Here is a 15,402-nt window from a genome sequence, read left to right on the forward strand (position 1 = left end):
GGCAGATCAACACTAACTTGGCTGGTGCTTATGTGCTGGGGATAGCAAGATGCTCAATAGATGCACAGTACACTGTAGACCTAAAGGCCGTTGGAAAGAGCTTCCTCACCATTTTGGTCACTGAAGCTAGGAAGGCAGTAGATCTAATTATAACCCCAGGGCTAATCAGTTTTCCCATTTGCAAAAAGAAGACCCAGGGACTAAAAAGCACATATCACAGAGTCACTGTGGGGGTGAGCAGTACATGGCGAGTAGCAGTTGACAGCACGATAAAAATAACACACATGAAAACAGGATTTTGTGTGTGTGTGTGTTAATTTAATCATACAAATATTCATTTATACAGTAAGGAAAAACCTCCCCATCTTCAGCTCCTCCCAGGCACCAAGAGGCCCCACCACAAACACCCACCCAGCCTGCTTGCTACACACCACTGTCCAGGTTGGACGGGCAGCCACTGCTGCTCCAGCACTCAACCAAGGAAATGAAGGAAAGGCAAGGCAGGGTGGGGTGGGGAATCAGCTTGCACTTCTGAGCCCTGGCAACCCCACCGTCCTCTCCTGCTGGGGCTCCGGTTGAATTTGGGGATCCCATCTTGGCCATCCTCAAGACACACAAGCTGTCTTGGTGAGGTTCTATGATGAGCTTAAGGTTACAGCCAATCCTTACTGGGGGAGAGAAGGCTGTTTCTTGTAGAAAAATACCCCAAATTCAACTGTCCCCATGGCAAAAAGAAAAAAAAAGGCATGCACGCGTACACACATCCACACACACCTCACTCCATGCACACAATAGGTTCTTCCCAGGCCAGAGTCTCTCTGCCTCCCTCGCTGGGCTCAGGCCCCTAAGGATGCTGTCTGCCTCCTCTCATGGGTGCCAGACACTTGTGGTCCTGCCTAGAGGCAGCCTGACTTTTGGGGAAGAGTCCAAGAGGAGCAGAGCACACTGGGGCTGAGAGAGTCCCTTCTATCACCACACTAGGCAGGGGAGGAGAAGGGGCTCCAGGCACTGCTCAGAACTCAGACTAGTGAGAGGGGACTGAATGGTCCTGGGGCAGCCATGGAATCCCTTACTCCTACTGCATGGCTTGTGCTTGCTCTGGCCCTCTGCAAGGAGCTCACCTCTCCAAGGATGTGTACAGAAATGGTTTGCTCTTGGGACGGGAGTCAACGTGCTTGGGACAGTCACCTTGCCTCCAAGCAAGAGGAGGAGTGGGATGCCTCTGGCAGGGCCAGACTAACGGTGACCTACTAAAGCCCCAGCTGAATCAAGCCAGACAGCCTCTCCTGGGAAGTGGGGAAGGGACACCTGGTGTGGGGCTGATGAGGAAGCTAAGAAACCAGGTGATGTAAAGCCTCCCATGATCCTGCCAGCAGTAGCTGGAGACGTGCTGTCTTGAGGGCCATCAAACCAGGAGAATGGCTGGGGTGTCTGTGGGCTCCAGGGTGGCAGTGTCCCAGGAGGTTGGCACCAACAGTAGTGGCAATCTGGGCCTCAGAGGGCCCTCAGACAAAAAGCCATGGTGAGCCCCTGGCTTGGGCCGGTGATGGCCTGGGCACCCAGAGGGACTTCCCTCTGCTCAGGAGCGGGGCACTTGTGTGCACTGGAAGCGGCTGCTTGGGGTGAGCCGTAGTCTCACCCCAGACCCAGCTGCACTGCTCTCCTTGGCAGGCTGGCCCCACCTTCACCCAGCACTTTTCCACTGGACCAAAGCTTATCCTTTTATTTTGTGGGAGGTGGGGAGGTAAAGGGGGAACTTCATACAAGCTTTTCTCCCACAGTCAAGCTTTAAAAAACAACAGTCTCAGAAGAGGATGAGGAGGAACAAACAACACACATTTTTGGAACTCAGACACTCGAGAGACAGACAGGCAGGCAGACCCTCACCCACACCCAGGCTATATGACCCCTTGCAGCCGCTCATCACCCGGTCTCTCTGCTTGTCTCTCACCCCTGGGGTGGATGGAGGTGTGAGAACAGGCAGGTGACCCTGCAACCGCACCCTAGATCCACATCCCCGACTATCAAACCAACCAAGACTCAAGGGAAGGAGGGGGTGAGAAGAAAAGAGAAGAGGGACTTGCATATTCTTGTATCTTTGGCAGACAGCTGTTCTAGCCTGGTTCGAGCATCCCATGGAGAGGTCCACATCTCAATCTGCATGGGATCCACAGGATGCCAGTGGGGCCACATGCCCAAGTGGGCAGCCAGCCGATCATCTTCTGCTCTGGCTGGGCTGCCGCTTGCCCACCACCTCCCAAGAGCCAAGCATTCTGCTGAGGGTGGGGGTGCTCTCATTTCATCAAAGTGTGGTCTCCCAAATCACATAGTCAGTAACTGTGGCCCTTCCCCATGGTCAATTCCCCATCTGGGGCTGTAACTTCATATGTTAACAGCTCAGCCTCCACTAACAGGCTGTGAAAATAGCACAAAAGACAAGGGAGGGAAACAAGGGAAGGGAGTTTGTTAACAACAGAGAAGCCTGGACACCTTTCCACCTGCCTGCCGCATGTTTGCTGGTGAGCTGCACCAACACTCGTGTGTGTGTGTGTGCATGTGGCACACACACACACAGAGGCACTGTTTCCAGAGCGAACGGGGAGCCACTGTGTATGAAGAATCCAAAAGAGCAGTAAGCGTGATGGCATTTCTCTCTGCCAAGAGAAACATGGAAAAAAGCAATCTGAATTGTTGTGTGTGCAGAAGGACACCTCTGGGCCTCAGAAACTTCCATGTTGCCCAAGATCTGTCTTCAAGACTTCCTCTGCTGGCCACACAGGGAAGTTTGGTCTTCAGAGAGGTTCTGATGGTAACAAGCCACAGGGTTGATGAATACAAATGTCAAAGGTGTAAATCAACAGAAGATTAAACAGAAAAGAAGAGGAAAAGGGTGATAACTCATTGGCTGATGCCATTAAAAACAAATGGGGTCAGAGACTGCTGGAGTCAGGTGGCACAGGAGATGTCCACCCGTAGCACAGACCCATGGAGTCCCCAAACATGCCACACCAGCTTGTAACCTGAATCGCTTCCAGAGCAAGCAGCTATTCTAGAAAGGGTATATTATCCCTTACCTTAAAAAAAAAGAAAAAAAAAAAAAGGAAAAGAAAAGAGTGGGGAAAGAGGGAAACAAATTAACGTGTGCTCAAAACTACAACCTGTCTGTAGGCAAAGTAATTTTTGTTTAAAAAGATGGCTTTTTTTCCCCCATTTGAAACTTTGTTTTCCTTCCCAAGTGACCTAATGACTTGTTAGACTGATGCCTAATAAACAAAACCCAAGGCGGCTGCATGGGTTTCTTCTTAGTAGCCTCAACACCATTCCTGCGATTCAGCATTCACACATGCATACTGAGTTTACTCAAAACTAGTCTGTTTTGCTTCTTCCTCTTCTTCCAGGATTGGGGGGGGGTCAGAGCCAGGGGTCCATGCGGTATGGTCTGCAATCCAGAGGAACCCCCTGCCCTCCCCCCCACCCCAAAGTCAGGCCTTCTGTCTTTTGTTAATTTTTCTTCTTGCCGGTGTCCATTTAAGACTGGCCGAAGGGGTAAGGCCCGTGGAGCCCCTGGAAGAGAGTGAACATAGTCAGTGATGATAAAGCAGGTACAACTTGACAATTAAACCAAGTTAAAGAATCTATGGTTCCCAGTGAGCCAGAAGGAAGCCCCAAGGCATAGACAAAGCCTGAGGGTTGTCCTTGCCACCCAAAACCTCAAGGGGCCACATTCAGCATTTCTGCCCTTAAGTGTTCCCACTCCATCACACCAACCAAAGAGATGGGAGGCAGTGGGGGCAGTCCTCATCTTTCAACTGCTACATCAATCAGTGTCAACTTTCCTCCATCCAGGTCACAAAGCCTTCCTTTCTGCTGGACAACAACGTCTCAACCTTTCTGCTAAAGATCCCAGTGCACCATTTTCTGCACCTTAACCTTCTGGCTAATGCCCCTTATACCAACAACAGCACTGCAGCAGAAATGGCAACTGTCTAAGCACATAGATAACAGGCATGGTACTAGCAGCTTTGCACACATTGTCTTTAAACCTTACCTGAAAGCCAGGTGAGTATTACGACACTCATTTAACTCGGGCCCATCTGACTGCAGAGAGTAAAAGACCTGCTCCAAGTCACATGGGTAGAATAAGGCACAGCCAAGGTTTAAAACCAAGTCTGATTTTTGCTCTCCCACACTGCCTCTTCCCTGCCATGTGATAGTAAGTTTTATTCTCTATTCCCAAAGTTATTTTCAGTACTGTTTGGGTGGAAAAAGCTTCATAGTCTCACTTTTCCCTTATATTCAGAATGAGACACCAAGATGTGCCGACACTAAAAAGCAGCGGCATGAACTTGCTGGAGGATGCCCTGTGACTCCCTCCACCTTCCCACCCTCCTCCTGGAGTGTGTTCTTTGGAAAGAGTTGGTCAATGCCAAGACCTAGGAGGGCAAAAGTTAACTGGTGACCAGCCTCCCTAGGGTCCTACACCCTAAAGTGGCCTATGGGCAGCTGGGCCCTTGGACCAAATGGACCAAAGGGGTACAAAGAGCAGATGCCTCAACCGTAACTGTGACAAATGACTGGAGAGTGTTGATGCTTGACAACTAGGTTAAGAATCCTGAAACTAGGCACAACGGAGAGTGAGAAGGCACAAGATTGACTGACATGAAATTTCCTATTAGCTTGATGGGATATGGGCAGTCAGAATTTGATTGTCTTAAAAAAAAAATGACACAGAGGCACCAGGGTGACTCAGTGGTTGAGCATCTGACTTTGGCTCAGGTCATGATCTCTTGGGGTCCTGGGATCAAGTCCTGCACTGGGCTCCCCGCAGGGAGCCTGCTTCTCCCTCTGTGTCTCTGCCTCTCTCTGTCTCTCTCATGAATAAATAAAATCTTTTAAAAAATAAAAATAAATTAAAAAATTAAAATATGACACATTTCTTTGAGGAGGGAAAACAGTGTCTGCTTGCTGGGTTGGCAGTGATTAGAATCCTTTTCAGTATAACTTTGTCCTGTTTGCTTCCATCTCCCCAGCATCTAGCATGATGCCTGGCCCAAGAGGTACCCAATAACCATTTGTTGAATTAATAACTAAAAGAGGACAGGTATTTCCCAGACTACTATCTGGAGTGTCAGTCACCTCTGAGTCACAGGAATATTGGCCGTTCCAAATCCAAGTTTTAAAATAGCTGCTTAGGCCTGGCGACACAAGTGCCTGGGGGTCATACCATATATCTGGTCACAGTCTCCTAGGTCCCAAGTGAGGCAGGGCTCTCTGAAGGTAGTTAGCCTGGAGATGCAAGACCCTCCCTGTTTCCACTGCTGTGGGATGTAGGCCGCTCAGAACTGGGAGGAGGGGATCTGGGTTCTACTCCCAGTTTTGCACCAGCTCACAAAGTGACCATAAGGTCCTTTCCCCTCAGAGGGTCTCGGGTTCCTCTCTGAATCTTTCCAGGATTTCAAGCTCTAGGAGTATTGACTCAATATACTGCCTGGCTCAAGAGACTTAAAAATAGGACTCTAAGAAAGGATGCCCTTTGGTCATGCTTAGGCCAGAGGTCAAAGATGACAAGAATAGGGAACATGAGATTAAAGTTTATATAGTGTTTTCAGTGGAAGGCACTGAAATTGCTTTCGCTTTTTTCCCCTCCCCTACATAATGCCTCAAAAGACCGGGAGTATGTCTCTAGCTGCTTGGTGGTTATCACTGAACAAAAAATCCTGACCAGGTGAATTTGGAGGATGGGCAGTCCTTCATGGATTGAGCATCAACTACACACGAGATGCTGCTGGGGCACTTTAACATATTCTCTGTAATTCTTGCAAAGATTCACTGAGATAACCAAGATCTCCAAACTCAGAGAGGTGACCAACTTCAAGGGCACATAACTGGTAAGAGCAGCGGTGTTTAAAATGGCCGCATGTTTGCCAGTCCCCAAGTGAACTACATTCCAGCAGGTAGGCTAAGGCTGTAGCCATCTCAGCTACCATGGTACAACCTGATTAACAAGGGTGGGCTGGGGAGCCAAGGGGCTCTCAGACTCCATTCTGTAGGGCCTGGTTGGAGGTCACACACACCATTAGTAGAAAGTATAGAAAGCTTACAACAAGGTGTCCTCAGTACTTCCCAGTATTTGTTCATCTGGAATAACCCAAGGAAAGCAGTAACGGCCTTGATTCCTACAAGAGTTAGAACCAATACAATGCTCAAAGGTCTCTGTGCAGGAAAAAATGCACAGACAAAAGAAAAACTGAAAGACAAACAGCATTTGCTTTCTATGAAATATTTTCCCCTAAATTTAACTGTCTTCCAGACCAAAGCTCCACACACTTCACATGGGCCTTAAAATCCAACCAATAGCCGTGTGACTTGCCTGGAATGCTTGGAGAAGGGAGTTCGTGACCTTGCTAAGGAGCTGTTGCACATTCCCATTTTACAGATAAATAGAATGGGTCCTGCGCAACTGGCAGAGGGAGGAACAAAAGCACGATGAGCATTTTCAGACTGCCACTTTTGACTACCTTGGCCCTTGGACATTCAGTGCAGTATATAACTAGCTTAGATTATGGATTTGTTGGCCTTTAGCTTGGTGGCTGAAGTTCTGTGTCTTTTGGGGAAAAAAAATGCTACCTAATCCCTTTTCACCCAGAATGGCATATTGGAAGTTGTTGATGTTTTATTGGTGCAGAAAGGTGGCTTGAAGAACAAACTCTATTCCCACCCACCCTACCCTTCAAATTAACTACCATCACTTCCAGGAAGGGAGAGGGAACCAATTCTATTTCAAAACCACTTTATCATCTAGACTCCCCACACGCAGGATTATAGGTGTCACAGATGGATCACAGAACACAGGCAATGCATTACTAGTGGTGGAGGAAAAGCCTGGCAGAGATTCCAAGAACAGCTTGTTCAGGGCATCCAATGGCAGGAGGCCAAGCAGGAGGCTAAGCAGGAAGTGCCTTTCCTAGCAGTGGGATGGAGGTATATTTGAAACAGGAGGCCCATCCACATTTCAGGTTCCACTGGAGTTCCAAGGCCCAGTGTAACAGGTTTTAGTGGCTCATGTCTCCAACCCCAGCCTAAAAGCAGGGTTTGGCAATAGAGATAACGTTCATTCTCTTCTGGGCCTAGCAACTCTTCAACCTCCATCCAGAGGAACAAGAAACTGGCTTCAACTGACACCTCTCCTAAAACAGCTGTGACTCTACTAATAAGAAAAACAGGGGGGGATCCCTGGGTGGCTCAGCGGTTTAGCGCCTGCCTTTGGCCTAGGGCGTGATCCTGGAGTCCCGGGACCGAGTCCCACATCAGGCTCCCGGCTTGGAGCCTGCTTCTCCCTCCTCCTGTGTCTCTGCCTCTCTCTCTCTCTATGATAAATAAATAAATAAATCTTAAAAAAAAAAAGAAAAAGAAAAACAGGGACAGAGGCATCAGGTGGTAGTTAGTACAGAGCCCTGAATTAAACCAACTCAAGTAAAAATTGTGGCCATCAGCATGATTGCAAAGCTCAGGAGTCTGGTGCAGAGGGCTGCCCTTCTCTCTCTGAGGAATCACTCCTCATCACACACAGACCAACAGCAAGGCTGGATTTATCCATGCTAAGAGAGGGTATGAATAATCAAACCCTGAAAAGAAGTCCTGTATCTGACTCCAAGTCTAAAGGCCAGTTCCCCAGGAGCTGCACAGTTTTCAAGGCTTTCAAAGGCTACATTTGTTGAGGGGACAGGAAAGTTTTCCTGGCAAAGGAGAGACAGCCTTTAGGTCCACGGGGACTGAGGTGTTGCCTGTGTGCTTCAGCCTTCCCTAAGCCCTTCACTGCACAGCTGCAGTAGCTATGAGCCCTGGGGACCTAAATTCTACTTGGCTCCAGGGCAGGCAAGCTCTCTTAAAGCACAGAAGCTCCATACCCACCAGCTAAGACAGAGGTGCCTCTCTGTTCCTTGGTGTCTGGGAAAAAGACCTCGGCCTCAGGCCAGCTGAATCATCACAGTAGTTGGACCAGGTCCCGAACTGAACTGCCATGATGGAAAAACTACTGAGAGCCATAACTTAGCTAAAATTCTAAAATATTTTTAAATATTTTTAGAAGACAACATTTATGGACAAAACATAACTCAGTCCCATTTACCACAATCTCCTAAAAAAGACAGTTTAAGATCCAGTACTTGTGATCTGTTCTCAAACAAACCTAAAAATAATCTGTGATTTTTCACAATAGTTTATAGTTGCCCCCTGTGGACTAGCAGAGTCACTCTCAGCCAGTAATCTGGTTATCACTAATCTTATGTGAGTGTGCACCTGCAAAAGTTCTCTTAAAATACAGAGAAATCAAAGTAACTTTTTGAAGAGTACTAAAAATTGTCACTCAGAGAAAACATTAACTGTATGTTAAGGTACTAAAAAGACAGGACACGAGTTTCAGCTGGACTATTTTTAAAAAGTTTCCTCATCAATTTTCAACAGTAGGAAGTATGGGGCTATGAGGAGAATAAGTTGCCCTTGAAGAGGGTGGAACCTGCTTCTGCCAATTCTTTATGCCTTGCATACAGTAAGTCTCAAATAGCAGTAACACAAATGAGTGAATGACGGTGAACTACTCTGCACTGATGAGCCATTTGGTTTTTAACATTCCAGGGAGAAAAAAAGGAGGCTGAAAAACCTACTGAAACAAAGGTATGTCTTACAAGGGTTTTTTGGGGTACACCTTTTCTATTTGGAAGTTAGTTGTGTAGATAAAGCACCACACCATGGACACTTTCACATACCTGTCTTTATTTTGCTTTTATTTGTGATTTAAATAAATAAAAAGGTTCACACACATTAACAAAAAGGAGCGTATGCTGCAGGGCTGTGAAATAACATGCTCTCCCGGTGTATACTGATGGCAGCATCAGATAACACCAGGAGAGCCCTCCTCCGCCTTACTGCCTGAGCCAGTCCTGGTCAGCGCTGCATCTGCCTAGTGCTCCTTTTGTATCACTAACTACACTGAATGCAAACACAGAAGAATACAAGATTTAGTACTAAGTTCTGTCCTGATCCTGTACTGCAAACATGGTGTGGTGGGGCCCTGCTCACAAGGCTGGCTTGACTGACCAAGCCCTGATCCAACCTGTTGTTCTCTTATTAATTAGAAATAAAGTCTCTATTGGAATAATGGGCAGAGTAATGAGGACTCTCTCAAGAAAATTCAAACCAGGACCCTTCCCTCAATGGCGGCTGACTGCTCCAGGAGGTTTCCTACTGGAAGAGCAGGGCCACGTGAGCAGGAGAGGTACTTCTGTAGATGCTTTCACACTGGTGTTCAAGCCACTTTCATGTGACAGTCCTCAAAATTTCAAAGATATATTTGATGCACTGGCTGAGGATGAGTATGAGAACCAGCCAAAGGAAAGAAAATAAACCTATTTTTATGCATGAGGGCTGATCATGGGGCAGGCTCAGTTCACAGCCTTCTGCTTGTGCCAAAGCTGCTCAAAGCTTGACTCAGTCGAAGTGTGATTTTTTTTTTAAAGCCCTGCAAAACCAATTTTTTATACTTATCTCTGTAACAGTTTTTCTGTTGCTCTTAACTAACTTCTACAATCCTGCTGGGGACCTGGTCATCTATCCATCCATTCTCCCTCTACCCATCCATCCAACCCTTCATCATGCAACTCTTTTTTTAAAAAAATATTTTATTATTCATTCATGAGAGACATAGAGAGACAGAGACATAGAGGGAGAAGCAGGCTTCCTGCGAGGAGCCTGATATGGGACTTGATCCCAGGATCAGGACCTGAGCCAAAGGCAGAGGTTCAACCACTGAGCCACCGAGGTACCCCTCATCATGCAACTCTTATTCTTCCTCTCTTCATCATCCCTCTTCCCATCCTCCCTCCAGTCTTCCTCCTATCTATCTAGAGCTCCCTATGGCCAAAGGCAACTCTCAGAGCATTCACCTACCCTATCGTGTGGCAACTCAAGAAAATCACCATAAAGAATAAAACTCAAGATTGTGAATTAAACATATAATTTATAGTTATAAAACAAGGAGATGAAGAACACTGGCTGGGTTTGACTTTCCCTTTCAGTAAAGACTTCAGAAAAAGTTACTTACAATTTGGAATTCTAGCTGCCAAATCCCGTGTAACAGCAGGTGTGTTAGAATCCAGGTGGGGGGCTAGCACACAGAGCTTTCTCATGGTCACCTCCTAGGGCGGAGGAACTTCCTAAACAGGAATAAAGAACTGACAGGAGTCTCACTGGGGAGGGCACCCAAAGGGAGAGAAGCTTACTCAAGTTCCTAGCCCTGTCACCACTGGTGCTGGCTGCACTGCGGGGATTCTGCTGTAGCACTGGGGGAGGTGGCTGGTCCCATTTCCTCTTAGAATTTCCTTCCAAATTTCTGTAACCTTCTGTCGACTATACCCTTCCTTACAGGCTACTGCAGTCTCCCACCTCTTTTACAATTAATTCACAGAATCACTTGCCGCCCTCCAGTGTCTGGCTAACTGAGGTAGGAGAACAAATGGTCTCTCCTTGGTCTCATTCAGCCATACTTGCTGTCATCTTGCCACGATCCTGCTCAAGAGTGTTGCTGTTACTCTGCTTCTTTCCACATTAAACATTGGCTCTCCTTTGCTTGGCTTTCAAAGGTCTTCCTTCAAAATTCGCCCCACCCTCTTTAAGCACACGGTACTCTGTAGCAGGCTGGCCGGTGTCCCGTGAACACACACCACCTGTGGATGCCTCTGGGCCTTCCTACGTGTGATTCCTCTTCCCTCCAATTCAGTTTGAACCTAACAAGTACCAAGGTACCAGTGCCTTCTCCGTCCTCAAAATTCATATGAACACTTACTTAAAAGTCAACTGGAACTCAATATACTCCTTTACTAGCTGTTATTCTTTCCCATGAGCTAGTCACATGTATGTAATCAGACAGTAAATTCTTTGAAGATAAGGATTAGCATGGGTTGAGCACTGGAGGCCTCATTTATGAACTACATAGTATCAAAGCTATCTCTCTGTATAAAGCAGTTTTAATTGGTCTTTGGGCAATGAAATCACAGCAAAAAGCTCAAGATTCTCAGGCCTTGCAAGTGGATGTGTCCAAAGCTTTGGAAAAAACCTCCCTTGCAGCTGAACTCTAAGGAAGCCCCCATTTCCCCTGAAGTCCAACAGCTCCCAGCTTCTAACCTTGAATTCCCCACCTGTCCTGCTAGAACACAGTTACAGCGGACTTAGCTGAGAACACACCAGGGGGAAATTTCTCACACTTCTGAATTTCGCTTCTCTGTTTGAACCTGTGATTTCACTAGTCCTACTTTGAGAACTTCTATCAGAAATTAAAATGCTAAATTCAGAACAAGGAAAGAAAAAGCACCCTCATAACCAAAATAAAATATTCTGGCAATCCTGGGAACACTGGCTGCATTTCAGCTACAAGACTGCCCAGCATCAAACCAGTTTAAAACAATGCTCAGAGCCCCAAAGCAAATAAAATGGAGCTGAACAACTTTGAAGCTCTTGAGGGACAAAGGGGAGAGTTCCTGGAGATACTTTTTATTTTCAGTCAGACAGTAACGTTACAAACAACAAAAGACATTTTCTAAGGCTCATAGTGTTTGCTTAATTTATTTTTAAAATGCACACATGACCCATGCCAACGCAAACACCAGCAAGGCTGGGAGGACTTTCCAGGCTCCTCTGGGTTTTCAAAAGAGAGTCATGGTAATATCATTAAACCAGAGTTTCCTGACAATTCCCTTCTGGTACAGAATGTACTAATTGGGCAATGAACAGGACAGGTTCCTCAGTTTTGCACTGCTTCCTCCCTGGTCATAAATTCTTCTGGAGCTCCAAAAGATGAATGGGAAAGTCCCTACGACCTGACAGTAAGCGTAGACTACTTTCAGTGAACAACCAATGGTTTTTGGTTCTGCCAGCAAACCTCATCATAGTGTGGTCTAGAAGAACACTAGACTCAAACTGGGTTCCTGGGTTCTAGCCCATGCCCCACCCCTAATCTACTATGTGAGGGTGAACAAGTCACTTACAACTTCCCTATTTTGTCAAATGAAGGGTGTAACTACAGAAGTCATGAGACTGTTACAAATTGAGAATAAGTACAGTAAATGTGCTTTGAATAACATGAAGTGGTTTGTTTAAATGTTAGACAGTATTAAGCCCAGTCCGGTCTTTGGACCTCTTCTCTACCTGTACCAATGATTCACAAGTAGGGAGATTTTGTCATCTTCCTGCCCAAGGGACAGTTGACAATGTTTGGAGATATTTTTGGTTGTTACACTTGGGGTTGGGAAGGTACTACTGCCATGTACTGGGACTGGGTAAAGGCCAGGAATGCTGCTAAACATCTTACAATGCATTTAGACACCCCCTCCCACTCCCCACCTCAAGACAGATCTGGCCTGAAATGTCAATAGTCTTAGTACTTCAGCTGAGAAATCCTGCTCTACACTCATCACTTAGTGGACTGCAGCCAGTCTCATAGCATTACATATAATCCGTACGTCACAATTCTCAGATTTGTATCTCCACCCAGACCTTTCTCCTAAACTTTAAATGCAACCTGGATATACAACAGCCCACTTGACATCTCCATTTGGATATTTAAAGAAATCTCCAGTGTGCCTCAAATGGACCTCCTGACTTCTCCCCATTTCTACCATAGTCTTTTCCCTTTCCATCGATGGCAATTCCATCCTTTTAGTTGCTTAGACCAAAAACCTTGGTGTTATCTTTACTCCACTGTCTTTTACAACCCCCTTCCAAAGGCAAGGGGTTTATTTATGACCCCTCTGCTCAAAACCCTTTAATGGTTTCCTCTGCTCCTCAGAGAGAAAGCCCAAAGCTTTGGAAGGGCCCACAAAGCGCCCCCCCCACGATCTAGTTTCCATCCTCTGACTTCATATTTCTCTACTCTCCTTCATCTCCACTCTGTTCCTTAAACAAACCAGGTAAACTTCAACCTCAGGGTGTGTACTGGCTATCCCTTTGCCTAAAATATGCTTTCTCTAGATAGCTTTTACAGAAATAAAATCTGACTTTAAAGGGAATAAGCATGTTCAAAAAGAGATTTTAAATTCATTCCAGAAAAGTAAAACTTCAGAGACTATATCTTTTGGCTATAATAGAGGAATACAGACAGGTTTTGTGGCTTCAAGACGGTACAGATGTTGCCATCACAAGAGTGATTTAATGGAAATTTCAATGTCAGCAAAGATCTAAACCCAAGTAACTATGGAGGGTCTAGGGAATCTTTTTCTTTGGGAGGCTAGAGAAAAAAACTGGTTTCTACAGTTTCCGTAAGAGCTTGTGAGGGGAAAGGGTTTAGTAGTAGAGAAGTCACATAATATTTAGTTAGTAACTGGCTTGATCCTCATTTGAAACGTAGCACTATAGTATAGAAAGCATTCTCTCCTAACCCACAGCTGTTAGCTAAACTGGTAAGAATATGTACTTGAACACTATTTAGGATTTATGAATGCAGTACACTGTTAAGAAAGCAGGCTCAAGAGTCAAAGACAATTGCTTTTGTTCAGATCCTAGTTTTACCATTTCCTAGCTGCATGACCTTGAGCAAATCATGGAACCTGTGTACTTCAAGTCTCTGCAACTGCAAAGGAGGGAAGAGAGCAATCCCTGAACCATGGTACTGTTGTGTGCACTAAATGAAGTAATGCATATCAAACACTGAGCCTGCTGCCTCTGAGGAGCAAATGCTGGGGGTGGGGAGGAAGGGAGGCGACCAGTGTTTTTGTAATAAACTTTGTAGAACTACTTGGCTCTTTAAACTATATACATTGATAATTTTAACAATAAAAATTAAATTTAAAAAGTTCTCGGCACAGTGCCTGGACATAGTAAGTGCTCAATAAATGGTAGTTTTACAGCTCTAATTACGGCATTCTGATTGGCCTCTACCTGAGTGTCCTGTGCTTTTGCTACCTGTCCCCTGCCAAAAGAAAACAAAAACTGGATAAAATATCAAGTGACTCAAGTTTTCCTTCTAGTTTCTCTCTGAATCATCTTTAAACCTTTCACAAAAGGGTAGGCATCTGAGAGCGAAAACTCAAGTCCCATGGCAGTGGGAAGGTCACACTGCCCTCTACTCCCTCACAAAACCAATTATCCCAGCTACAGACACCAACCACCTGCCTTCTGGTCAAATTCAGGGCCCTCTGCTCTGGGCAAATGTTGAACCCAATTCCATTATGTCACCCCAAACTCATCCCTTATTATTATGTTAAACTGGCTACTTCAAAATAGATAATAAGATCCATCACCCTTATATCCTCAGGCCCACATAGCAAAAGATTTGCCTTTTCCAAACCTCCCCAGGCAACCTCTACTAAGATTTCTAAACTCTCACCTAAATGGAGGGAAAATAACTCCTCTATGCCTTAGTCAACATAGATTGTAGCAGATCTAGAGAGAGCTGACTTCCGATGTAATAAAAGCAGACTGACTCCTGCTCTATCTCCAGAGCCAAAACATACTAAAGGTTGGCTGTCAGAGAGAGATAGGAAGAAAAGCAGGTGGGAATGTGGGCAGGCAGGGCAGATGGCGCTCGGCAGTGGTTGACACTGGAGGAGCACGATGAACCTCCCCACAAAGATAATAACAAGTTTCTCCTTCTGAACCAGCACTTGGCAGAAGTAATAACAGTGGCTCAGACTGTAATCCAGTTTAAAGGAGGAGTATATGACATATACCAGCTCCAAACATTTTTTAAAGTAAGAACAAATACAAAATAAGAGCCATAGGCCAAGTAACAAAATAAATGAATCTGGGATTCTTTTCAGCTCCCTCAGTGTAAATTATTACTTTTTTAAGAGAAAGGAAGTGAAGCATTTGGCCTTCCTTAAGAACAGCCCCTTGGTTTTTGACAGCCACACGCCTATTACCATCTGTCCTGCATCAGACTGTTTGGCGTGCTTTTCCTCTGTAAGAAAGCCTTCTTAGAAAACATTTAGATATTAAAAAAATTACTGGCAAATAAGGGGGAAAAGCCATCTAATTTTAACAGGACTTTTCTCCTTCCACACCTCTATAAATTTTTTTTTAAACTATTCTCACACTGTCCAAACAGAAGCTATCCTGGCCTCCAGAGATGAGTCAGAGAGCTAGAATGCATGGCAACACTAGCCTTGAGTCAAAAGAGTAAGCACCTATCCTACTGTGATTGTCCTCAGAGGCTCTTGAGCTAATCACATAAAAAGGGTTCACTATAACAGCACCTAACCTTCATCAATACTTGATCTGACTGTTCACATGGGACAGGTCAGCCACAATTGAGCAATGAGGTCAGCTAATTTCTAACAAAAAGCAAGGAGTCAGATTTATGAATATTTGGAGGAGGTCAGCATATACTTACTTTTCTGACTCTCTTTGACAGCT

At 45.6% G+C, this 15,402-nt stretch overlaps 1 protein-coding gene across 1 annotated transcript in view; it reads right to left on the reverse strand.

Moving 5' to 3' along the window:
- Nucleotides 1–296: 296 nt before the first annotated feature.
- The window catches only part of ILRUN (inflammation and lipid regulator with UBA-like and NBR1-like domains), a 94,497-nt gene continuing 79,391 nt past the window's right edge, over nucleotides 297–15,402 (reverse strand). Inside the window, exon 5 of the mRNA XM_055330218.1 lies at nucleotides 297–3,564. Within this exon, the coding sequence (XP_055186193.1) occupies nucleotides 3,529–3,564 (36 nt within the window). The 3' untranslated portion in view covers nucleotides 297–3,528. The remainder of the gene's footprint in view (nucleotides 3,565–15,402) is intronic.

This window comes from Nyctereutes procyonoides, unplaced genomic scaffold (genome assembly GCF_905146905.1).
Source record: "Nyctereutes procyonoides isolate TBG_1078 unplaced genomic scaffold, NYPRO_anot_genome, whole genome shotgun sequence".
In the NCBI taxonomy this organism is placed as follows: domain Eukaryota; kingdom Metazoa; phylum Chordata; class Mammalia; order Carnivora; family Canidae; genus Nyctereutes; species Nyctereutes procyonoides.